This window comes from Panicum virgatum, chromosome 9K (assembly GCF_016808335.1).
Source record: "Panicum virgatum strain AP13 chromosome 9K, P.virgatum_v5, whole genome shotgun sequence".
In the NCBI taxonomy this organism is placed as follows: domain Eukaryota; kingdom Viridiplantae; phylum Streptophyta; class Magnoliopsida; order Poales; family Poaceae; genus Panicum; species Panicum virgatum.
In genome coordinates, this window is record NC_053144.1 from 60756781 (window position 1) to 60781182 (window position 24402).

General features: G+C 49.6%; 3 protein-coding genes across 4 annotated transcripts; 2 read left to right on the forward strand and 1 right to left on the reverse strand.

Moving 5' to 3' along the window:
- The first annotated feature begins 1821 nt into the window (after positions 1-1821).
- LOC120652996 (probable carboxylesterase 8) lies at positions 1822-3637 on the forward strand. The gene has a single exon (XM_039930980.1). It carries the CDS (start codon positions 2200-2202, stop codon positions 3184-3186), a length of 987 nt encoding a protein of 328 aa, XP_039786914.1. The 5' UTR covers positions 1822-2199; the 3' UTR covers positions 3187-3637.
- Positions 3638-12012: 8375 nt separating this feature from the next.
- Positions 12013-15348, forward strand: LOC120652997 (transcription initiation factor IIF subunit alpha-like). 2 transcript variants are annotated; one of them, XM_039930981.1, is made up of 9 exons: positions 12013-12272; positions 12412-12578; positions 12928-13080; positions 13308-13678; positions 13892-14007; positions 14139-14261; positions 14360-14569; positions 14674-14868; positions 15022-15348. In XM_039930981.1, the coding sequence occupies exons 1-9, from the start codon at positions 12084-12086 to the stop codon at positions 15115-15117; spliced, it is 1620 nt and encodes a 539-aa protein (XP_039786915.1). In that variant the 5' UTR covers positions 12013-12083; the 3' UTR covers positions 15118-15348. The 2 variants fall into 2 exon arrangements, with proteins under 2 accessions (XP_039786915.1, XP_039786916.1); XM_039930982.1 differs by lacking the exon at positions 12013-12272 and having other exon boundaries at positions 12446-12570.
- Positions 15349-17329: 1981 nt separating this feature from the next.
- Positions 17330-23587, reverse strand: LOC120652998 (receptor-like serine/threonine-protein kinase At2g45590). The gene is made up of 2 exons (XM_039930983.1): positions 21412-23587; positions 17330-17519 (listed from the first exon to the last, which is right to left on the reverse strand). Exon 1 carries the CDS (start codon positions 23575-23577, stop codon positions 21424-21426), a length of 2154 nt encoding a protein of 717 aa, XP_039786917.1. The 5' UTR covers positions 23578-23587; the 3' UTR covers positions 17330-17519; positions 21412-21423.
- Between the last annotated feature and the right edge of the window lie 815 nt (positions 23588-24402).

Below are 24402 nucleotides of genomic sequence, written 5' to 3' on the forward strand. Positions count from 1 at the left end.
AAAGGAGTAGACTTTTTTTCAACGTAGTGGGGCCGGATGACCAAGCACATGTGGCCTACTAGGCTACGCCGCTGCACATGGCGAAAAAGGATCTCGCCTCCGGCCAGCGCGTGGTGCCCCCGCTCGGCTCCGACAACGACGCGGCGTTGTTCCGTTCCACTCCACATGCCCGAGAGAACAGAGAACCGAGCACCGCATGCCACCCCCCCACGTCTCCGCCCTGCCGCTGCGTCAACCGTGCATGGCGCACGAGTTCGGCCGGTGGTCGTCGTCCTCGCCGCGCCGCGCAGGCTGCGTCCACAGTACGCGCGGCCGCCGCTCCCGGCGGCCGGTAGAGCGCGCCGCCCGGCGACGGCTGGGAAATCTGGAACCGACCGGTCTCGCTCCGCAGCGACTACCCCCCACGGTGTGGACGCGGCGAGCCCGCGGATAACGCCCGGCCCATCGTCTTTTCCCGCAGAAAGGATGCGGCCACATGCCGGAAATGGGGACGGCCGGGCCGGGCGGTGCTTCCGCGCGCGGAGCGGCCGGTGAGTGGCGACTCCACCCATACGGGCGCATGGCCCCCCGACCGGCGGTGACATCTGGCCGGCTCTTTTCTCCATCGGGTGGGAAAAGAAAGAGGAGATGATGAGGGATAAGGCGATCGTCGTGCAAGTGCAGCTGCAGAGATCGGGCTGTCGCTTGCATTATTTTTTTTTAAGGAAAACTGTCGCTTGCATTATTGGCCCCGGAGTGTAGACTGATTGTGTTGGGCAGTGGCCGGAAAAGCCACCCGGTATCGGTATGGCCAGGCCAGTTGCCGTTGCGCTGACAGGTCAGCTATCCGGACCGAACACTCACGCACGCAGGTAGCCAGTCGGTCAGCCGGCTTTGGAATCATTTCCGTGGAAGAAAGCTTGACATCGCAACGGGACAGATGACAGATCCTACCGTGCTCCGTCCAGTTCCTTTTCATCAATACTTCTATGGTTGGTGGTTGCTTTCGCGCTGCGAGAGCTCTGAACCAAACAGTGCCAGCTTTAGGCCCCGTTTAGTTGCAAAAATCAAAATTCCAAAAAAAATTTCCGGCACCTACATGAGACTTTAATCTAGACGAAATAAAAAACGTATTGCGACTGCTGCCTATAAATCGCCAGACGAATCTAATGAACCTAACTATATCGTAATTAGACGCTAAATTACTACAGTAATGCTACAGTGAACAGCCTCTAATGACGGATTAATTAGGCTCATTACATTCGCCTTGCGATTTACAGACGAGTTCTGTAATTTATTTTGTAATTAATTTATGTTTAGTACTTCAAACATAAAAAAATATCTTTTCAAAAATTTTACGGAGCGCAACTAAACACGTCCTTAGTTTCTAGTTCACGATCGGGAAGTGCCAGACATGCTTATAATGTCACCTCAAATCTTGGTTGCCGCTCAAATCGTATGCTGTTTGGACCCCACAACTAATTTTTAGTCCGGATCATGTCGGATGTTTGGATGTTTAGATACTAATTAGGGGACTAAATGTGAGATAACTATAAAACAAATTGCATGAGTTGGGCTAATTCACCAGATGTATCTATTAAGTCTAATTAATTTATAATTATTATATATTTATTGTAGCACAACATGAGAAAATTATGAAGTAATTAGGTTTAATAGATGTGTCAGCCTATATTATACAATTAGTTTTATAATTAGTTTAAATATAATGCTTCTAATTGGTATAGAACGGGGCGGAGTGCTCACCGCTCAGAGCCTGAGAGCAAGGAGGCACCCCGCGCAACCATCCTCATCGCGTCCGGTGCACGGGTGTACGGTGTACCCGCGCGGTCGGACGCCACCCGCGTGGCCTCTCCGCGGCCCCTCGGCGCCCAGGGCCGCGGCGCGCACGCGCCCGGTGCTCGTTGGCGCGCGCTTAAAGGCCGGCGACCCGCGGGCCCTTTCCGCCTCGCCAATCCAACCCCCGGCGTCGCCCCGTCCCATCGCGCGTCTGAACCCAGCCAGGTCGCGCGCGGCAGTCGCTCTCTCATCTCAGGCCAAGGACGCTCAGGCGGGCCGCGAGGTATATAAACGCCGCGCTCTAGCTCAGCTGTGCACTCGGGTCGAGCAGCTCGCTTCCAGTTCCAGCAGACACAGACTACTGCGCGAGTAAACGCCCCGCCCCTCGCCGAGCTTGAGCTGCGCAGCGCAGAGGTGGGGGCGATGGATCCCTACAAGTACCTCAAGATCCGGTTCAACCCCGACGGCTCGCTGTACCGGTACGGGGAGGCGCCGCTCCTCCCGGCGGCGCCGGCGGGGGAGCCCGTGGCGGTCGCGGCGGAGGGCGGCGGGGACGGCGAGCAGGGGCCGCGCCGCATTGTGGTCCACTCCAACGACGTCCCGCTCAGCGAGGCCGCCGGCACGGGCCTCCGCCTCTTCGTGCCGTCCGGCGGCCACGCCCGGCTGCCGCTGATCGTCTACTTCCACGGCGGCGGGTACGTCCTCTTCCGCGCGGCCTCCGAGCCGTTCCACAACACCTGCACGGCGCTCGCCGCCGCCGTCCCGGCGGCCGTCGCGTCCGTCGACTACCGCCTGGCGCCCGAGCACCGCCTCCCGGCCGCGTTCGAGGACGCCGCCGACGCGGTGCTGTGGGCGCGCCCGCACGCGGCCGCCGGCCGGCCGGTGTTCGTGATGGGCAGCCACAACGGGGCCAGCATCGCGTTCCGCGCGGCGCTGGCGGCGGCGGACGCCGGCGTGGAGCTGCGCGGGGTGATCCTGAACCAGCCGCACCTCGGCGGCGCGGCGCGGTCGCCCGCGGAGGCGGCCTCGGTGGACGACCGCGTGCTGCCGCTGCCGGCCAACGACCTGCTCTGGGAGCTCGCGCTGCCCGTGGGCGCCGACCGGGACCACGAGTACTGCAACCCGGAGCCGATGCTGGCCCGCGTCGGCGCGGCGCGGCTGCGGAGGCTCCCGCCCTGCCTGGTGCTCGGAAGGCGCAAGGACCCGCCGCGGGACCGGACGAGGACGCTGGCCAACGCGCTGCGCAAGGCCGGCGGCGCCGTGGAGGCGAGGCTCGACGGCGCCGGGTACCACGCCATGGAGCTGTTCAAGCCCAACTGCGCCGCCGAGTTCACCGCGCAGGTGGCCGACTTCGTCCGCCGCCACTCCGCCGCCGGCGCCGGCGACGTGGTTGGTGTGAGCAAGCTGTGACAGACGGTCAACCCGATCGGGCGGCCGCAGTGGGGGTTGCTGTACGGCGCTTTTGGTGCAAGTTGCAGCGATGTTTACGGGGGGCATATCTCAATCATATCATCATCGTCATGCTACAATGCGGAGCGGCGACTGGCGCGAGCTCGCCGACGACGTCCAACGGACAGGTAGACCTGGTGCCGTGCGGATAGGGGCGAGGGTTGGCCGCTTTTTCTTTTTTCTTTTTTTTTTTGTACCGGCGAGTCGACCTCGACGTGAATTCGTGCAGGGCAGACTGAAATAACCGAATAGAGATTTCAGTTACTCGGATGTGCAAACCAATTTCTGAAAGGTGTGGCTGAGAGAGATTGGTTTGCACTTTTTGAATAACTGAAATCGCTTCATGTTGTGTCAAAACTAACTAATGCTCGAGAAAAAAAAATTCTCTACCTTTACGAAGACTGAAAATTTATGACTGTGACGGAGGAGCTCTCGTCCTATCAAACTCCATCCTCTCTGTCCTCATAAATGAGCTCGGTCCGTGTACTTGGACCTTGGCATCCATCCTTTCTCAAACCATACCTTTGGCAATGTTTCCATGCTTAACTATGCCAACGAGCGAGAATAAAAAAGGAAATGTTCCCATCATTCTCTCTGACCCAAGACACGAATAAGTAAACAAATGCATAGTCTTCGCAAGTAAAAATAAATAAGCAGTCTTCTCTTCTAGTAGCTCTAGTAGCTGAGGGCGCGTTTAGGGGCTGTTTGGTTTGGCGCCTATGGCGCCACACCGCGCCTAAGCTGCGGCGGCCGATTCGGCCGCCACACCTGCGGCGCGCGATGTGTGGCGCGGTGTGGCGCCGTAGGTCACAAACCAAACACGCCCTTAGTTCCCAAAAATTTTCACCCAAAAATTTTCACCTCCCCTTTAAACACATGTATGAAGCACTAAATATAATTAAATAACAAAACTAATTACACAGTTTGGATGTACATGACGAGACGAATCTTTTAAGCCTAATTAGTGCATGATTAGCCATAAGTGCTACAGTAACCCACATGTGCTAATGACGCGGTCAAAGGCCTCAAAAGATTCGTCTCGTGGTTTCCAAGTGAGTTCTGAAATTAGTTTTTTAATTAGTATCCAAAAAGTCCTCCCGACATCCGGTCAAAGTGCTGATTTGACCTCCAAAAATTTTTGCCGGGGAACTAAACGCGCTCTGACTTCGCTCCCGTACAGTTGGACTCCTTCCACAGTTGCAAAAATATCAATGCACAGTTGCAATACAGTATGACTGCAGTGCCGAACTGATTTGATGTGATAACCACCCGCCCTCTCTCCCTCTCATCGGGCACAGCTCAATTAAGGCTCTAATTAGTATCATTAGATTCGTCTCGCGATTTACAATTTATTTATAAAAAAGTTTTATAAATAGACTTCATTTAATACTTCAAATTAGTAAGATTTTTTTAAATTTTTTTTTTGCAACGTAACTAAACACGCCTAAAATTAAAGACGCCGGGGCATGGTCGTCACTCGAGAGTCAGGAAGACATCAGATCGGCGAGGGACACGCACCAACCAAAAACAATAATGGTGATCGTAGTAGGTGGCGGCAATACATTTAGGTCGTTGACAGTAACATCGTCGCCAATGATAATAGTAGGCGTTAAACAAAGCAGCATAGTCCCCGGAGGCCGGAGCCCGGAACATTTGCTCCAGCGGATCTGCGGACGTCACCGAGGGGCATGGCTTCGAGAGGTGTGTTAGATCCCACCCCGTAAACACAAAAATGCCGTAAACGAATTAAAATGAAAAAGATTTTTTTTAATTTGAAATATTAAATGAAGTCTATTTACAAAACTTTTTGTATGGTTGGGCTGTAAATCGCGAGACGCATCTAATGAGCCTACTTAATCCATGATTTTGCAACATTGATGCTACAGTAACCATCCGCTAATTATTGATTAATCATGGATTAATTAGTATCATTAGATTCATCTCGCGATTTACAACCCATCTGTGCAAAAAGTTTTGTAAATAGACTTCATTTAGTACTTCAAATTGGGAAGATTCCCACACAAAAAAATTTTGCGTTTACACGTCCCCTGATCTAAACACGGCCTTATAACCGGCGGTGAATGGGTTGGGAGCTGATGTGGATGAGGAGAGACAGAGGCGGGCGTCTCACTCCGCGCCCGCTCAGGCTCTCCGCACTCATCACTCTCTAAATTCACTCTCCAAAAAGAATATTCATGTCTAGTCATCGAGATTCTCCTCTCTATATTCAGTTTCACTGCGCTCGTTCACTCTCTACATCTCTACTCTATCCCAACTATCACATATTTTATTCAACCATCTCCACCTAACATCTCATTTTCTTTTCTTTTCTTTTCTTTTCTCTCTTTTATTCTCCCCTCCTTTTCTTTCCCCTCGTCCGTCTCGCCCCCCCCTCCCCTGCTCTATGTCTCTCTCTGTCGACCTACCGCCTCTAGCCTCTCTCCCTCCCTCACGGCGCGGAGGCGGATCCATGGCGGCGGCGCCGCCAATGGCGTGTCCGGCCACGCCTCCTTGCTGGTGAGCCGCGGGCTCGGCCCTCCGCCCCCTCCAATGGCCGCGCGGCGAGCGGGTGGCTCCCGGCGGCCAGCGCGCCGAGCGCCTGAGGCCGGGGGCGGCGAGGTCCAGGAGCGGACGGGGCGGGGCCAGGACATGCCCCGGCGTGTCCGTGCAAGGGCCCCGCACGGCTCGAGCTCCGGCCTCCCACCGTCGTCCTCGCGCCGGAGCGGCCAAGGCGGCGGGCCACGGCTAAGGATGGATCTAAACATCCGAATTCTTAGAATAAATTTGATATTTTAAAATAGATATGCTTAAAGTTTTATGCTAATCTTTTTTTATATTATCAAGCATATTATTACACATAAGAATAAAATTTTTGTATAAATTTTTTATGTATTATTTGCTCCCTACAATTAAAAAGGTGAAAAAAGATTCGTATTCGTATCCGATCCGTATTCAAATTTTTATATCTATTATTTGAGAATATATATGATAAATTTGAGGTTTAGTTTTTTTGAATCTTTACAAGATCAATGTTAAATACAATGCTATGAATTTAAATAGTAAATTTTATATCTTATTTGTCCATAATCGAAGAAAAATGACAAAAAATCTGACATTCGAATATACATCCGAATCCATCCTTAGCCACGGCCCCTCCCCTGTAGCAGCCGCCCACTGGAGATCGGCGGTGGGCATGCGTCCCCTGCAGCTGCGTCCTCTGCGACCGGCGGTGCAGAGGTTCGCGCGGGGTGGCGGAGGCTGGCGCGCCTGCCCCCGGCGGTGGGCCTCGCAGTGGCCATGGCGGCGGCCCTCCCTGGCTCCTTCGGCGGTGCGCGCGGGCGCGGGCGGCGGGCACGCGGTGCGGTGGCCATGGCGGCGCGTTGCGCCATCTCCGGGCCTCCTCTCCTGCTCGCTGCGCAGGCGGAGCGGCCGCAGCGGGGTGGCAGCAGTAGGACCCGCGGCCGCCGGAGCTCCAGCTCCCCACCTCGAGCTGGACCTCCTCCTCCTCCCCGCGCCCCTCCACCGCACGCGCGCGGCGCCTGCCCCTGCCGCGCAACCTCATCGTGCCCCCGCGCCCGTGCCGCGCGACCTCGCCGCCCCCCCGCGCCGGAGGCGCCTCCCTCCTCTGCATGGGGCCATGGCGGGCGGGCGGGCGATCGCCGCCGCGGCGTTGGGCTCGCTGCCCTTTCTCCTCCTGCCCCTCCCATGGCGCGTGGCCTCCGAGCTTCGGCCGCATGGCCATGGCCCTTCCTCCCCCTCCCTCGCCAGCTCTTCTCCCTCCTCCCTCGTGGTGGCCATGGCGGCGCGGCGGCAGTGCCCCGCGTGTTGGCCATGGAGGTGGCGGGCGGTGGAGCTCGCGCGCGCGGTGGCCGGAACGGGCGGCGAGCTGGGTGGCGACGGCCATGGCGGGTGGCGCGGGTGCTCAGGGCTCGGCAGAGCTCGGGTGCCATGGCGGATGCGCGGCGGCTTCGAGCGCCACGGGGCAGCGGTGGACGTGCGGCGGAGCAACGGCGGCGCGCGGGGCGGCCATGGCGGACGCGCGGCGGGCCGGGACGGAACGCCTCCTCGCCCAGCGGGCTGCCTCGTGCACGCCTCCGCCTCGCCGGTCCCTCGCCTCGACACGCCCCCTTGCGGGGACCGCGCACACCTCCGCCGCGAGCTCGGCGGCGTCGAGCTCGCCGACCTCGAGCTCCGCCGCGCCGAGCTCGGGCGGATTTGGCCGGGGTGGGACGTACGGGCCGTGGAGGCCCTCCTTCCTCCTCCTGCATCCTCTCTCCGCCGCGAGCTCCGGGTAGTAGATCCGGGAGGCGGCGCGTGGCGATAGCAGCAGCTCCGGGCCAGCCACCCCCGCTCCCGGGCCTCCCTACCCCTCCCTCGCCGGCGGCCGCGGCGAGGCGGAGCGATGGAGGAGTAGGGGCCTCGCCTCATCCGTTCCTAGCACGGGTGCGAGGACGGGGTAGTTGGGGCAGACAACGGCGGAAGGCAGATAGCGGGCGTATGCTTTCTGCTTTGGATTTGGCGTGCGGGAGGCGGTGCGCAATGATAGCGTGCCGCTTAGCGCATGCCGCTGTAGCGGATTTTTGCGTTATCCCGCTCTGGACAAGAGATAACGCGCGGGATGGCGTAGCCGCTGCGGATAGCCTCAGGCCGGCGGAGAGGCCCTCCGTCCGCTGCCATTGGCTGAGCTGGCGGAGCCCGCCACCATCACCGCCTCCTTCCTAGCCGGCGGTCGGCGCCGCTATAAACCTTGCTCTGATGGGAGCAAGAAAGCCCTGAGATCCGCGAATCGCAAATCGCAGTGATCCAGCCGTGTCAGCAGATGAATAGGTCCAGATCCCCAACTACTCACGTGCTGTTTTGTCCTTTCTCTCTTCTTGCACAAGTTTTTTAAAAAAAAATCGATTTACACTCTCGACTACCACAAAAATCTAATTTTCAACATTTAAATAATAAAAACAAATAATAGAGGCCATACAACTTTTGAAATCAGGCAAATTAGCCCTTTGGATGGTTTTAAAAGTGGTTTTTCAATTTGTCAAAGTTAAAATTATACAAAAAAATTTGTAAGTAATTCATTTTAAATCGAAAAATATGAAATAGGTATCAAAAGTTCTAAAAATGTAATATATCTATCGGCACTCTACTTATTAGTTATCTAGATTCAATTTTTCTGTGTTCATAGTATTTGACTCCTTATAATTATGCACATTATTTTTAAATAGAGCAGTGATAGATATGTTACATTTTTAGAAAAAAAAGATACTAGTTTCATATTTTTTATACTTTAAATGAATTAGTTTTGATTTTTAGATCCAATTAAAATTGTTATTCTTTTTTTGAAAAATACAAATCACCTTCAAAACCACCAAAGGGACAAATTTTGTCTTGTTTGACAATTAGATGGTCCTCGTTATCCAATTTTGTAATTGAAGATTGAAAATTTGATTTTTACGATAGTTCAATGGTGTAAAGTGAACTTTTCCTTTCTTTTATCCCCAAATTTTGTATGTGCATACATCTTTACATCATCTAGCTATTCATATTTCCGGTTTATTTTTTCATCCACATTACGGTAGCTTTTCTTAAAAAATGGGAGGATGGGAACGTGGGACGGTGGGAGAGGATCTCGTGGAGTTCGCGCGGCCCGGGTGTCCTCCTCTGTTGCGGCGCGGGGGTCGGGGGCGTCAGGCGTGGCCGCGCGTGGTGGTTGGAGCGAGGCACGGGCGCGCGCGCCGTGATATGAAGGCGAGATCACACGAGGCTCGGGCGTTCGGCGGCCGCGTCGCTTGACGAGGCCCTGCGTGCGCGCCCCGCCGCCCTCCTGGACGCCTGGTCTCGTCGGAAAAGCTTTTTTTTCTCGTGATTATTAAATGCGGATGCACTGAGACCATTAAACGCCGGCGCCAAGTTGATCGATGGAGACGACCAGTTGATAAACAGGCACGGGAGCGTGGTCCGACGGCGAAGGTCAGGAGCCGGAGGCGGCGCATCGAAATTAAACCCTACCATGAGCAGCGCCCATCTCATTTTTGTCCAAGGAGCCCTCCTGGCTGGGTTAGGTCAGTCTCAACACAGATTTTATCATAGAGTCTAAGCCTCCTATTTATTATATTTTGCTGATGTGGCAGTATATTTATGGAAGAGAGGGGGAGAAAAATCAAGACTCTAAGTCTTATTTAGACTCCAAGTCTTCACACAAATCAAGAATGAATGTTAGAGAGATAAATGGACCATATAAACCAAAGTAACATACTTTACATTAGAAAATATAATTTCTTGTGATTAAGTCTTTGAGGCTTAGACTCTATGAATCGAGTCTATAATGTGACTGCCCTTAGCGTCGGCAGGATTAGCTGCGTCCATTTGGACAACGACGCGCGGCAACAGCAGCCTGGCAGCCTCTGCGTACTCCACGGAAGCAGGCAATGGTCTCCGGCATGTCGAGCACTGTCGACACGCGACACGCGAGTACAGTCTTCGAGACCTAAAGCGATTGGACGAATGCGCTGACTCCCTCCTTTCATATTTAGGCAAGTCTGGATGAGAGTTTTATGAAGGTTTTATGACATTAAATATCATCAATTTTGTTGACATAGAAAAAAATGATAGAATTTCATAGGCTGTGAGGAGAGTTTCATCATCATGAAACTCATCTGACACGATTACCTAGTTTTCAGTATAGATATCTGTGACCATAAAATTTTCACTGAGACTGGTCTTATAAGACATAGTATAGTATGACAAGGTCTTTCAAATAACATTTTTGACTATTCATTTTATCATATATATTATATCACTTATGATTATAAATTTGTAATCATAATAAAATATATTTGATTACGAATCCAACTTTATAAATTTTATATTATAAAATAAAAATTAATAGTTAAATTATTAGTTAAAGATTGCAAAGTTTGAATCTTAATATCCACGTGACCTTATAAAAAAAAGAGGGAGTAGTACCTTATTACTCCGACGGTACAGTCATATAGGATTGTCCACGTCGAATAATCTCTGTTCGGAGCCAAGCTCACCTATTATCATCTCTGAAAGTCTCCGGATGTCAAGAACTCGAGATTGATGAAGTTGTTGTAAGAGCAGTCCCAACGATGTATTGATGACAATTTCAATTCTTATTAAATGACTTGCCACATAGGCAAAATGCTGACATGGAAACGTAACTAATAAAGAAAGAGAGCAAAAATACTAGAAATGATTTCCTAAGGCAAAAACTAAGCCTTCTCTTGACCCAATGCACCAAGAAACCATAAAATCGCCATTGGGGAGAAACCATCAGTTTTTAGGGGGTCCGTGCTCGCTTACAATTGGAGGAAGAAGATAGAGTTGGGAGAGAGAAAGAAAAAATATTTATTACTCGAAGACACCTTCGCTATGCAAGATAGTTTCTATAAATAATTTCTTGTATCATGATTTTTTTTTCTTTCATTGGGTTTGCCCTAAGCGTCTCACCATCACGATCATGATATATGTTACGTCTAACGGTACTGATTAGCGGCCCTGTTTAGTTGGTGAAAAATTATTGGTTTTGGTACTGTGGCATATTTCGTTGTTACTTGACAAAAAATATTCAATTATAGACTAATTAGGCTTAAAAGATTTATCTCGTGCTAATCAGTTAGACTATAACTAGTTATTTTTTCAACTACATTTAATGCTTCATGTATGTATCCGAATATTTGATGTGACGGATACTGTAATTTTTTTTGAAAACTAAACAGGGTCTCAAATATGAGCAGGAGAAGAAAAAAAAATACTCCATCTAGTTTGAGATCACTCACGGCTATTTCCCTCGGTTAGCTGGGGGCCTATCCATCTTCCGTGCGATAGAAACTTGTGGAATCGCACAAGCCCACTACAGCCCAGCACCGGCCCACTGGACACAGCAGCGTCCATGCACAAGCACAAGTCACGCTGACGATCGTCTGTTGCAGCGGAGGCTCAAGCCATGTACTTTGATTTTCTATTTATACTTCGTTTTGTTTTTCCTTAGCTTGAAATAATAGATTCAACATTATTGTCATAACTAGATCAATATTAAAAAAACTAATTCAACATTTATAAAAAAATATTGAAACAACTTATTATAAATGTTGAGGTAATATATTAAAAATGTTGAACTAGTATATTGAAATGTTGAAATATGTAAAATTAAAATTTAAGATAATATATTGGATCTCATTTTGTTGCATTAATTCTAAAGAATACTATGGTTTAAACAGAATTAAAATTGGATGCATGGTTTAAGAGAAAACGCCATTTGAAACTTGAATTTGTTTACCATCCCACACATCGTACTGTTGGGTCGCGACATGTGTCTCCAACCTGCTGCCCTACCAGTCTGCTCCCGCGCGTGCAGTTCGTGCCGTGCATGTCACGCGCACCTGCCCTCACATATCATCCCAGTCATCCAATAACATTACACGCATCTCAAACAGTGGAAGATGTATTAATAAAAATCTACCAGAAAATATATAGGAATCCTGGTTGGCTGGCCCACAGTGCAGTCGAGTCCGCTACGAGGCCGAGCCCATCTGCGCACTGCGCACTGCGCACGGCCCCAGCCCCCTGATCGTCAGGCCCGCGCACGCGTTGCAGCTTCGGCTCATTCCGTCCCCACCAGCAGCCAGCCAGCAGGGGCCACACCACCAGGCGCGAGGCGAAACTGAAACAGGGCAGGTCGCGCGGCTCGAGCCCCCTCCTCCCTCTTGCCGCTTTCGATCTCAGCCCTTAAAATCCGCCACGTCTCCTTCCCACGGCCCCACCGAACACGCAAACCAAACCGACACCAAACCCTACGTACCGAGCGCACCACCACCGGGCGGGCGGCGCGCGGCGGCATGGGCACGGGCGTCGGCGCCCCCGCCGACCAGCTCCTGAAGCCGGCGCGCGAGCGCTGCGGCGCCGCGTCGGACCTCTACGGCACGCCGTGCCGGCACACCACCCTCTGCACCGGCTGCGGCAGGGCCGTGGCGCGCGCCCGCGGGCGCTGCGCCGTCTGCGCCGCCCCCGTCACCAGGCTCATCCGGGTACCCGCCCCGCGCGCTGTCTCGTGAATGCAGAATTTTCGCTCGCGCGACCAATGCGGCTCACCTGGGTGTTCGTTTGTCCCCCCCCCCCCCCCCCCCCACCGGGGATTGCTGTAAATCCCCGTGCCGCGCTGCGCAGGAGTACGATGCCCGGGTGGATACCTCCGCGGAGAAGGCCCACTTCATCGGCAGGTTCACCACCGGCTTGCCGCCCTCGTCGAAGAAGAGGAGCGCGGGGAACAGGTGGTCTCTCCGCAAGGATGTCCCGCAAGGACGGCAGCTTACCGGGAACGTGCGGGACTGCGGGTACTCGATTTTTTTGATCGTTGATGATCATGATCACCATTGTTTTGTTTGGTACAAACTGATAATGCTGATATTCTTATTCAATTAATAATATGCTTCGTCCCTTAAAAATAGTGCGTACCCTACTTTTGATTAATGCAGCGAACTAATCACAATGGATCTCAGATAACACTGTAGGTGCTATTAAGTAGTTCTGCTGCCTCATAAATCTGGTACCAGTAGAACAGTAGCAGTATGCATTTGGCAAATGCATAGAAGATCCTTATGCAGTAATTTGTTCTGGGCATAGCAACTTAAGGACAATAAGATAATGCTTCCCCTGCTAATGACCACATATTTGACAAACCAGGAAAAGCACTACAGCAGGCGGCCTTGGATTTTGGAGGATGAGACAGGTGAACATCACTATCAACTATCAAGGCCAAATTGAAGACCCACCGGCTACATACTATTCACTAACACTGAAAGGCAAGGAGATCACTGCTGTTCCAGTTGGTTCCTGATAGAGCTCTGCTCTCCCCGCCCTCCTTTTCTTTTGCTGTCTGTGAAGAAACTGTTACCATCAGTCACCCAAACACTATACCAGCAAGACTCAAGTGGCATTAGAGTGATTTCCTCAAGTACTGACATTACTAATAAGTGCTAGAAAGACCCTAATATAATTTTCTGAGACAAGCACTCTTAGTTTTGTTAGAGCATCCTTAGCAGTTTTTTTTTATGTCTTCTCAGGTACAACTTCAGTAAAGTTGCGCAGTATAAACAGCTGACCTTGGAAGAAGCTGAAGAGAAGATGAATAGAAGGAGAAATAATGCATTTGGGTATGAACGGTGGCTGATGAAGGCAGCTACAAATGGAGCTGCTGCCTTTAGTTCGGATGTGAAGAGGCTTGACGATGTAAATGGAGGGGTAACAAATGGGGTTCACCCCAAGAAAGAAGATATGAATGGGAATGGAAATCAATCTGTCAAAGGTGAGGATGACGAAGAAGGGGAAGCTGAAAGGAGAAACAGGCTTGGGCTTACTACTAAAGGCATCGATGAGGACGGCGAGGAAAGTGGGAAGGACAGAGACTTCGATTTGGATGATGAAATTGAGAAAGGTATGCATGTCAAATACTGCTTTTTGTTAATTCTGAGATTTCTGAGGTTCTGCTTGCATTTATATAGTATAAGCACATGTTTCATTGTTATTCTTCAGAACTATTCACAGTTTCAAAATAGAAATAAAAAAGATCATATACCATTTTCCACACCCAAGTTCTCAGCCAGTCCAGTATGCATGTTAGCTTCATTCTGGAACCTTTGTTTATTAGGTGATGATTGGGAGCACGAAGAGACCTTCACTGATGATGATGAGACTCTGGACATTGATATAGAGGAAAGACCTGATTTAGCGGATCCTGAGGCTGCTCCTCCTGAAATTAAGCAGGTAAACAGAGATATGATGTGCCTACTGCAATATACTTCTAGTAAGCTATTTACTACATCTGCAGATGCTCCCACCTTAACCAGAACTACGTTGATAGATGCCATATCTGATTTCTATCATAACACTCACAGGATGACAACGAGAATGAATTAGGCAGCAATGGCAACTTGAGCAAGTCTGGTCAGGAGCTAAAAAAGCTACTCCGCCGAGCTGCTGGGGAAAATGAGTCTGACGCGGACGACAAAAACACAGACGTAATGATCAGAATTCTTAGAACTTGCATATGCTTTTGCATTAGCACAAGCAAATCTCGTGGAATAGAATTCATGTTTATAGTTGTTTCATCCAACAGGAAGACGAACCATCATCACCAGAATGTGCTCCAAAACAACTGGTTGTACCCAAAAATGAACAAGTGGACAGCAACCCTGCTAAACCAACACCATCAAAGCACGCTCAGGGCTCTACACCTCCATCCAAAGCCACTCAAAAGAGGAGATCAGGGGGTGGTGATGCAAATACTTCTAATGCCGCAGCCTCCAAAAAGATAAAGACAGAACCTGTATGTAATTTCTTCCTTTTGCACTCTACACGTGAAAAGTTTCAATGATCTATCATACACTGCACCGAATTCTTTGCAATAAAAGTGGCATGTTGTTGGTATAGGTAACCACAATGTCGTCTATCAAGGATGAAACTCCGTCTTCTTTGGAACCAAATTCAGAAGCATCTCTTCCAGCAAGAACAACAGAATTATCACCCATCAAAGAGGAGGAAGTCAGGACAGTACTTCGTGCACTCGCACCAGTCACAACTCAAGATCTGGTGTTGAGGTTCAAGCCTCGTTTAGTAACTCAAGAGGTAGGATGCTTCAGCCTTTTGATGATACGTTTTTGTTCTTGATGCATTCTAGTGCACTTCAAGTTTCAGTGCAGTAATTTGTTAATACCCATCCCTTCTACAGTTCTACTAGATGTCCAAGATCTTGATGCCTTTTATTGTCTCTTTCTGCAGGACAAGACAGCATTTCTTAACATTGTGAGGAGAATCTCTCACATGTTTAAGAACAACGGCCGTAACTACCTCGTTCTTCGGCAGGAACAAAAGTGAACAGACAAATTACCCCAGCTGTATATGGCCATAGTGTTATGCCCTTCTATCATAGCAGCCATCTGAATACCGTAGATTTGTTTTGGAAATGCAGGATCCTACAGTGTAATGGGTTCGTTTATGCCTCAGTGCAAGGAAATAGATAATTCGTTTTTTGCTCCCATCATACGAAATTGTTGACTGTATTGGCAACTCAAGGTACTCAGCAAGAAGCATCTGTCAGTTTTTTTTAACCCTACCCGACGTCCTGCTCACTTTTTTTGCTCCTGCATCGGGTTAACAGAGCCATCCACGAAATGCTAGATATGCATTTTATAATGCTAAAGTTCTCTTTGCGCGTTGGATTGAGGGGGATGCTAAATTTTATATAAAGAACAAACACATCTACATCGGGAAAAATATTCTTATAAGTATATAAACACATGCTAATAGAAGCTCGTTTTTTTGCTGCTGCCTATATGAATTGCACAAGTATATAAAGAACAACCAATAAGAATTTCGTTGGATTGATGACCTTCCAGGGCAGCTCATAATGGAACGATAATGGATGGTGATAAGTGTATAGGTGGCGATCAATGCATGTATTTTTTGACAACTCAACGCGTCAGATCATCAAAGCATGCCGTGTTATTCGCATTTGTTATGGGAGTACCGCAACATTACATTGATCAAATGAACAAACTACTGCGTGACATTAAAACTTCGGACAGACAGGGTTATTTGGTAACAATGATATCATCGAAACTATATGAACATTGCAACAGTGTAATCACGTTTTGCAATTGAAGTACCATGCTAAAATAAGCATCAATCGAAAAAACAAGGTTAAAGCTCGATATAGGAAAACATTCACGTAACACCTGCTAATTGCCTCAAGGTAATTTCTCTCATTTGTTTATCATCTCAATTGTAGTTGACCAAGAGCAGCATAAACTGAACTACAAAATGGCGGCCAGAAATAACAAGCTCGAAATTTCCACCTCCTTGTATCGATGTGCAAAGATCATCAGTTGCCACTTGCCAGCAGTCCAACAAATCTACTTACATCGTTACATAACCAAGGATTCAAGGGACAGAGAACAAATTTCATCTTCCTAATCAACATCAGTTAGCCCAAAGAAGTACAGATGCCCATCACAACACCTTCCACATGTACTGTTCTGTGACGTCGTCAGACTATGAAAAGTTAATCACTTCTTCAAATTCATGACAACATCTGACTTATGAAAAATATGGATCAGATTACCTTTCTTTCGTTGGTTACAAGTCTCATATAGCTGAATGGACCAAGATTTGATCAGTTGTCGGTGCCAAGTTGGCTCTCAGTAAACGGGCAACACTTATCTGATTAACCTTTTTCTTCATACGCATGAAGTTTTATCCTTCATACCACAGTCCATGTGAATGGTTTAGAGTTTACATTTATTTTCTGTTGAAGGAACTGACCACAACAAAGACAACAAATGCACAGCAAAATGAAAGGATAGCACAAGCTGGTGTCAAATTAGTAAGGGGTGATGTAGTTCGATTTATATGCCGGCTGATGTAGTTTCAACAGATAAATAACTTACAAGTCTTAGAACTCACTGCAAGAACAATTTTTCATATAATGCACAAAGAATGGGGGTTCTAGGAGGTCTTTACAAGCTTGGAATTTTTCTGTAACTGCTTTAAAACATGACCCAGGATTTTATTCCAGGTTAAGGCGTTCAAGTTTAGAGAGTGAACCTCAATTAGAGTATATGCCCACACTAACAGGATTGACAAAAGGCCTTTTCTGATAGTTTGTACGACAGTGGCCTACTTGAAGATTATTTTCAAGCTGTTCGAAGCAAGCCAGCAACTAGGTAGAATATACTTGCTGGACAAAGTGAGAGTGCTAAGGAAAAGTCAATCTCAGTGGAATGAAAAAGTGAAAGGGAACTCCAACAAGGAAAGCTTGAAAGTTCAGACCATCAACCAACTGGGTGTGCTTGTCTAGGCGGGGGTGAGCACTGCAGTCAGAGGGCCAGGCACTACACTAAAAAAAAAAAAGCTGCATGCTTCCCTCTCTTTCAGCAAAATCAACTGTTCAAGCATGGTACTCCTGCTGTTAGCAAAACAACTAGTAAGCATGTGGTTGATAGAGCACAGTCTTGTCAATTTGAACTGAGATTCGTACTTGTTTTCTAATCAATCAATTGACTGGATAGCAAGGAGTTTGCACAAAAAATAACCAAACTATGACTATCCAATTGATTAATGGGGCACAACAGTTCTCGCCAAATCTGAACCCAGTTGTTCACTGTTTTATCCCATCAAGTTCTTTACATATCAATAAATTAAGCAAATAAATTAGGAGTGTTGTACAAGAAGAAACAAGCATAAGGATAGAAGACTAACACTACGTTTTTCATCTAATCTCTAAAGAAACCTGCGGACAGAATCTGATCAGAGATTGGGCCACGTCATGTTGTTTTTTTTTCACCGTCCGATCTTGATCCGGCTGTCCAAAAGTAATCACCGCATCCACGGTCTCTACTCTCTAGACCCTTCTACTCACTGCCAAGCAGGGTTTACATTTTCATCGGTAAGCACTTTATCAGTCACCACCGGTAACGATAATCGATTGATAATCGCTAAGAAATCGTCAATACCAGCTGATAAGGACGTTCGAATTCAAAAAAAGATTATCGATTATTTATTAGTGATTATCGACAAAAACCGACGATAAATCAGTGATGTGTGCTGATAAACATGTTTTTCGGAGAAAAATAAGAAAACTAGACATAATTTCATTTGCTGCATGACACATATATTAATATTTTGCACTTGGGGTCCATACAAATATGAGTATATTAATTAAGCGGATACATGATACTCCATGCAAAGTTTCCTACATATCCATACAAATTAATAAAATGAGAGTCCATACAAATATGAGTACATTAATTAAGCGGATACATGATACTCCATGCAAAGTTTTCTACATATCCATACAAATTCATGAAGTCTGAACACATTGCAATTTTCAATCTTCATCCTCTGCCTCATGGTGTTCATAATATTGTTCCTACATTTATTAGATGAAGTGAATATGAGAGGTGAACAAAAGATTGAATAAACACACTTAAACAGATACACACCTGCAATCCATACGCACTTGGTAACCAAAAGGTAAGATGAATAGGTTGTTGCGGTAGCGGTGGCGGTGGCAACCTTCCCATATACGGTGGGGGAGTTGCAGAGGCGGTGCGTACTGAGGTGGATAGCTGAAAACTGAACTGGCATTGCTCGAGCTATAATTAGCATCCTGTGAGTGACCAGTTACATCAAATGACTTCCAAAAGTACTCCCTCTATTCACTTTTGATAGCTATATTTCAAAAACTTAAATGTTCAAAAATGATAGCTATATTTACTATTAGCATGGGTATTGGCAATAAATAGCACTAGTTACAAGGAGTTCCTAGTTAAAACATTGGAGGACCAACAAAAAAGTCTGTAACATTTATTAGATTGATAAGCACACTTGTGGTGCCCTTGGTCATTGTGTCATATGAAAATATATCTATCAAAACTGAATGGAGGGAGTACATTGTACCATTGCAGTACAACAAGAAATTTACCACACTCATGCACATAGGTCCAGTCCATGAGTCACACATGATTGTGACACCATACATTGTACCATTGCAGTACAACTAGAAATTTACCACACTCATGCGCAAGAAATTTTTTTGACTAATTAAATGGAGGCTATTTTCATGGAGTGATACCGTTCTAGGCCATGGAGAAGCTCTAGTTTTTTTATAGAATTTTTTCCTTCACTTTTATATTTTTTTTTAAAATTTTGAATTTTAGACTGATTTCTTTTGAAAACTCAGCTGAAAATCGATTTCAACTTGCGACGGTAACGGTAAAAATCACTGATTATCGTGAATATCGAGCGATTTTTAAAAACCTGCTGCCAAGTGCCAACGCCGCGTGCTCCACCTCGACTACCTGCCTGCAGCTGTGGCCCCGCGTGATGAGCTCGCTGCCGGCGGCTGCAACCTCGCTCCTCCTCTCAGCGTGGGCATCGCCGCCGACCCATCGCGAACCCGCACGCAGCTCGCTCCTAATCCCAGCATGGTCGTCGCCGCTGCGGGCGCTGCATTCCGGGCCATCCCAGCGCGGCCGCGTGGGTGATAGCCATAGCCCCAGCGGACCCGGCGACCCCGGCGGGCGCGCCGGCGTGCCGAACCCGGCCGCTCCGGTTCCGGCCATCCCGGCGTGGGCGGGGCCCAGAAGCTACTACAACCCCGGCCCGGCCGGCGGTGCGGGCAGGTCGTGGGCTCGACCTCCACCAGGCTTTCCCAGGTGACCCCGGCGCAGACGGGTGCGGGCGCGGAGAACCCGGCCGCTCCGGTCCCGGCCATCCCTGCATGGGTGGGCCCCAGCGGCCACTGCGACTCCGGCACGGCCGGCGGTGCGGGCATGGGCTCGACCTCCACCAAGCTTTGCCCAATGGCGCTGGAGCATTCGGCTACCTTGCTGTCAGCCTGACCCCGACTCGCTCGCCAACCTTCGACCTCCAACCAGCGTGAAGCTCGTGGGTGGTGAGCATCAGATGTCGTTGCCTCTCCCTGTTTATCATCGATGTTGTTCCTTCTCAGGCCGCTCACTATCCAAGTCAATAATGTGTGCTGCATCACTATCCCAAATGCTTGAGCCGACAGGTAAACAGTGTACTTAAAATCTTCAACCCTCCATCTCCATAGATAATTTGTTCCTCCTTCGATTTGTTGCAAGGAAATTGCAGATATTCTTTTTCCTTTGAATTTCAGTATCCAACACTATCGAAGATTGCAAATACACCATGCTGCCAAATTAAGCATACTTAGGATACAACAAACAACAAGAAAGATTAAATAATATTGAAGGGAAGCATGCTTAGCATACATATAAACTAGATATATACCGGCAATGCCAATACCACTGTCATGTGCAAATTCAGCTAGAGGCTGCAGCCAGTTCTCCATATAGAACTCAACTAGATCAAATACTATTTCAGCAATTTATTCCTTTTAATATATATATTTTACTTAAAGAGCTATCTGAAACAATCATATTAATTAATATAATAGAATTGCATCAAAACTATCAGTTTGCCATAGGTGTGAAATGGCAATTACCAAGGCAACTACTAACCAAACAGTTCTGAATCGAAGAATACTAGCAACCATATCGCAATAGCTTTCATTTGGATGATGTATACATGGTAAAAACAAATCGCTAAACTGCTGATGTCACCACACATTTCAGTATCAGTATCTTGGGTCTCATCTAACGGATGCAACAATTCTTTGTCAGTAACAGGTGCTACTTGTTGATCTGCACATTGTATGAATATTGCCTGATCTGCTTCATACTAGATGATTTACTTAATGTTAATCCTAGAAGGATGCCATTATTATAGCATGTACTATATGTGATGGCGGAAGATCATTTCAGACACAGTTGTTTGGTCTGACTTTGTGAAATTGTATTATTTAGATCCAACAACTTTCCATATTCAAACTTGAAATCTGAACTCTGCAGTGGAAGTAGAAAGGTGTCCAAGAAGAGCAAGCCTTAAGAGAACAAATCAACTTTTCCAGAACGAGAATGCACAATGTACTTAGCCATGAAAATGTCCTTTTTTTTAAGAGAAGACTCAGGATAACTAAGAAATTCTTTAATTACTGAAAATGTAGTGATTCATAATTGTCTGTACAAAGCAAGTAGGATGCGGCTCAGGTGTGACAACTGACAAATTTGTAACTCTTGCTTGTTCCTGCAATTGGTGATCAATGATGAACTATGGAATAGACGCAGCAACCAGTTAAATTCTCTTGCAGCTTTCATGTCAAAGAGTTCGGTCATCAGTTTGGTGATGACAGTGACCCATATTTGGCAAACTTGCATGCCCTTATCCAGTAGTCTGTAATCTTCAACAAAAGAACATAACTTTGCTTGGAGGCAGTTTAGATGCAGGCATGCAGCTGTTATATTCAGCTTCTAAAACAAAATTTACCTTCCTTTGAATGTTCAGACCTAAATCTCCTATGCTATGATACTACAATAAAATTTCTTATTGTCATACCTAGAATTATAGCAATAAAAAAATATCGGTTGTACCACTAGCAACTCAAGGTTAACAGACCAATGCAGATTTTCAAGGCCTTGCCAGCTCCAATAACCCCATATCGATGTCATGAGCATCATTGATATTTTGAATCCTACACTGGCCCTCAAGGGAGGGCGCGGCAAAGCCGCGCATGTGTTTCTAGTCAATAAACTAAACTCACCGGCCTTTCCTTCGGGACTTGAAGGGGAACCCGCCAGGAGGCGAAGGCGAGAACTCTAACGGAAGAGGTGGTGGCTCGCCCTCACCAGCGAGCATATCAAGCACCTCTGCACTTGAGGGCCGGCGAGCTGGTGACCGCTGGATGCAAAGGAGCGCAACGGTAATGCATAGAAGTGCTTGGTCTCGATCAACATCCCGCAGTGCAGGGTCTACAAGATCAAGCAAACGGCCCACTTGAGCAAGATGCCTTGCCCATGAGATGAGACTTGCCTTCTCAAACTCTGACATTGGTGAGGTGGTCATTTGGAGTGGGCGGCGCCCAGATATAAGAACTAACAACACCACCCCAAAGCTGTAAATGTCACATTTCTCTGATAAAGGCCCTCCACCACCGTACTCCGGAGCCACATAGCAGACTGTACCTCGCATGCTTGGTGTGCTGCTCACCGCTCCACCACTTTTGGGCACAAATTCCCCACTGGCCCAATCCCTGCTGCTCCTTCTCACACCGTCCACCCACCAACCGATGCTGGCATTGCCATTGCTGCTCCTCCGGCTCCAGCTTTTTTTCATCATCCTCCACCTTGAATGCCCCTTCTCCTCTAAATCACAATCCCTCTCCCACCACTGCAACCCAGACATGGCACCAGCGTCACTCTTCGACTTGGCGAGTGCCCGCCGTTTCTGCTTCTTAGTAAGCTCCTCTGCATACTCCTCACGCCACCACTCCCGCGCGCGACGCTTTGGCTTCTTCCTCACCGTTGAAGTGACAGGGGCAATTGCAGACGATCCTGCAATCCAATCATTCTTCGGCCGCTCCTTCTTGATCTCAGACCTAATCCATTCCATGACATAGTCCTTAACACCACCACCTCCGCCCCCATTGTCCTGACGCCACCACCAGTCACTCCCAGATCCTGATCCTGCAGCTCCTCCACCATTGCAGCTTCGGGCATTCCGTCCGCTACCAACACTAGTCTTGTCACATCCAGAAGTGGATGCAGCCTCTGCAGGAGAGGCCGTGGTGAACGCCTCATCATCCTCTGGCGACTTGGCAGCATTGTCTTCCCCATTGACGACGACAGCAGTCATGCTCTCGCCAGCCACTGACACATCCTCGTCACATCCACCGCCGGGATTGCTATTCCCATCAGCATCGGCCCCAATCGCGACGCTCTCCAGCTCATCCTCCTCTTCAGACCTGATCCGCGCGAGGCCGAAATCTGAGAGGCGGGCGCGGAGGTCCGCATCCAGCAACACGTTGCTGGGCTTGACATCCCCATGGATCACAGGCGGCTGCACGACGGAATGCAGGTAGTGGAGCGCGGCGGCGACGTCTCGGGCGACGGCGAGGCGGCGCGGCCACTCGGCCACCATCTCCGGGCACCTCTTCCCGAGCAGCGCGTCCTGCAGCGAGCCATTGGGCATGAGCTCGTACACGAGCATCATCCTCCGCCGGCGCGGCTGCGCGGAGAGCGAGTAGGCGAACGGGAGGAGGATGGATGGCGGCGCCCCCGGGGCGGCGCAGCCGAGGAGGTGGGAGGCCAGGGAGACCTCGTTGTGGAACTCGCGCTCGCCCTGGAGGGACCCCGCGGCGTCCATGACCTTGACGGCCACGGGCTGGCCCGACCGGGGCAGCGCGCCGCGGAAGACCGGGCCGAACCCGCCCTGCCCCAGCTTGCTCCCCGCCGCGAAGCCGCCCGTGGCGCGCCGCAGATGCTGGTACGACAGCCTTCGCAGCTCGGCCGCCGGCTGCGCCCCCGCCGCCGCGGCCAGCTTCCGCCGCTTCCGCCACAGCAGCAGCAGCGCGACGGCGACCGCTAAGATCAGCGCGGCCGCGGCCGAGGCCCCCGCGGCGGCGGCGGCGGGGGCAGCGGATGCGCGGCGGCGGTGGAGCCCCCCGCGGGATCGAAGGTCCGCGAGGACGACCGCCACCGCCGCGGCCGGGGTTGGCGACGGCGCCGGCGGCGGGGGCTGCCGCGAGGGCATCGCCGGGTGGGTGTGGGGAGGTTTAGAGGGGCCGGTAGCGGCCGAGCGGGAGGCGGAGGCGGAGGCGGGGAAAAGACAAGCGGGGTGGAGGAGCACCGCAAAGCGAGGCAGCGGACTGAGGCGAGCGAAAAGTGCGTTGGCTTTCCGCCATCTCCTCCCCATATGCGTGCAGCGTCAGCGTGCGCGCTTGACCCCAGAGCGGCTACGGGTTCGAGACTTGGAGGGGCGGGCGAGAGAGAGGATCCGATGCTGGACACTGTCCAGTGGGCCGACGGATTTCCTGGCCCACGGTCAGTGGGCGGGTGGGAGGCCGCCCGATCTGCGCAGCGTCGAGGGGGTGACCCTGTTGGCGTGGATAGAGAGGGAGGGGGAGGGAGAAAAGATGGTTGGAGGCGGAGCCAGCTGGCGCATTTGTAGGTGAGAATGTAGGAGCGGGTCGCGGAGGGGGCAATTAAGAGGAGGCGGGGTTTTTTTTTTTGATAATAGAGGAGGCGGGTTTAATGAGTGGGGGGGGGGGGGGGGGCAGGAGGTCAAAATTGGTCAACGCAGATTCGTCCCGGTGTGTGGTCAAGGAGCCACCACGATCTGCTCTGCTGCGAGTGTTGGTTATGGCTAAAAGTGGCCCTAGGGTTTAGCATGGCTGCATGAAAAGGAGAGAGAACTCATACAGTATCCACAATCCGCATACCCTACACCAATCAAATCGAGATCGCCCATGAGGTAGAGGTGAATACACTTGAATACTCAGTTACTCACATTGAAGTTTCCAACAGGGGCGAATCCTATTATTGGAAGAGTGTCATGTGAAACATATTTTTTCCATGCAAGCATTCAAGTGTATTCCGTAGAATTCCTGCGTCCTAGGTCCCAGAGAAGCATGACTCCCGCCCAGCTACTTTGAACTACTTTTCTTAGGTCATTCTTAGTGGGAGCAGGGATGGAAATATGATTGTTTGTCAATGTCAGCTGACAACGATGATTTCTTTC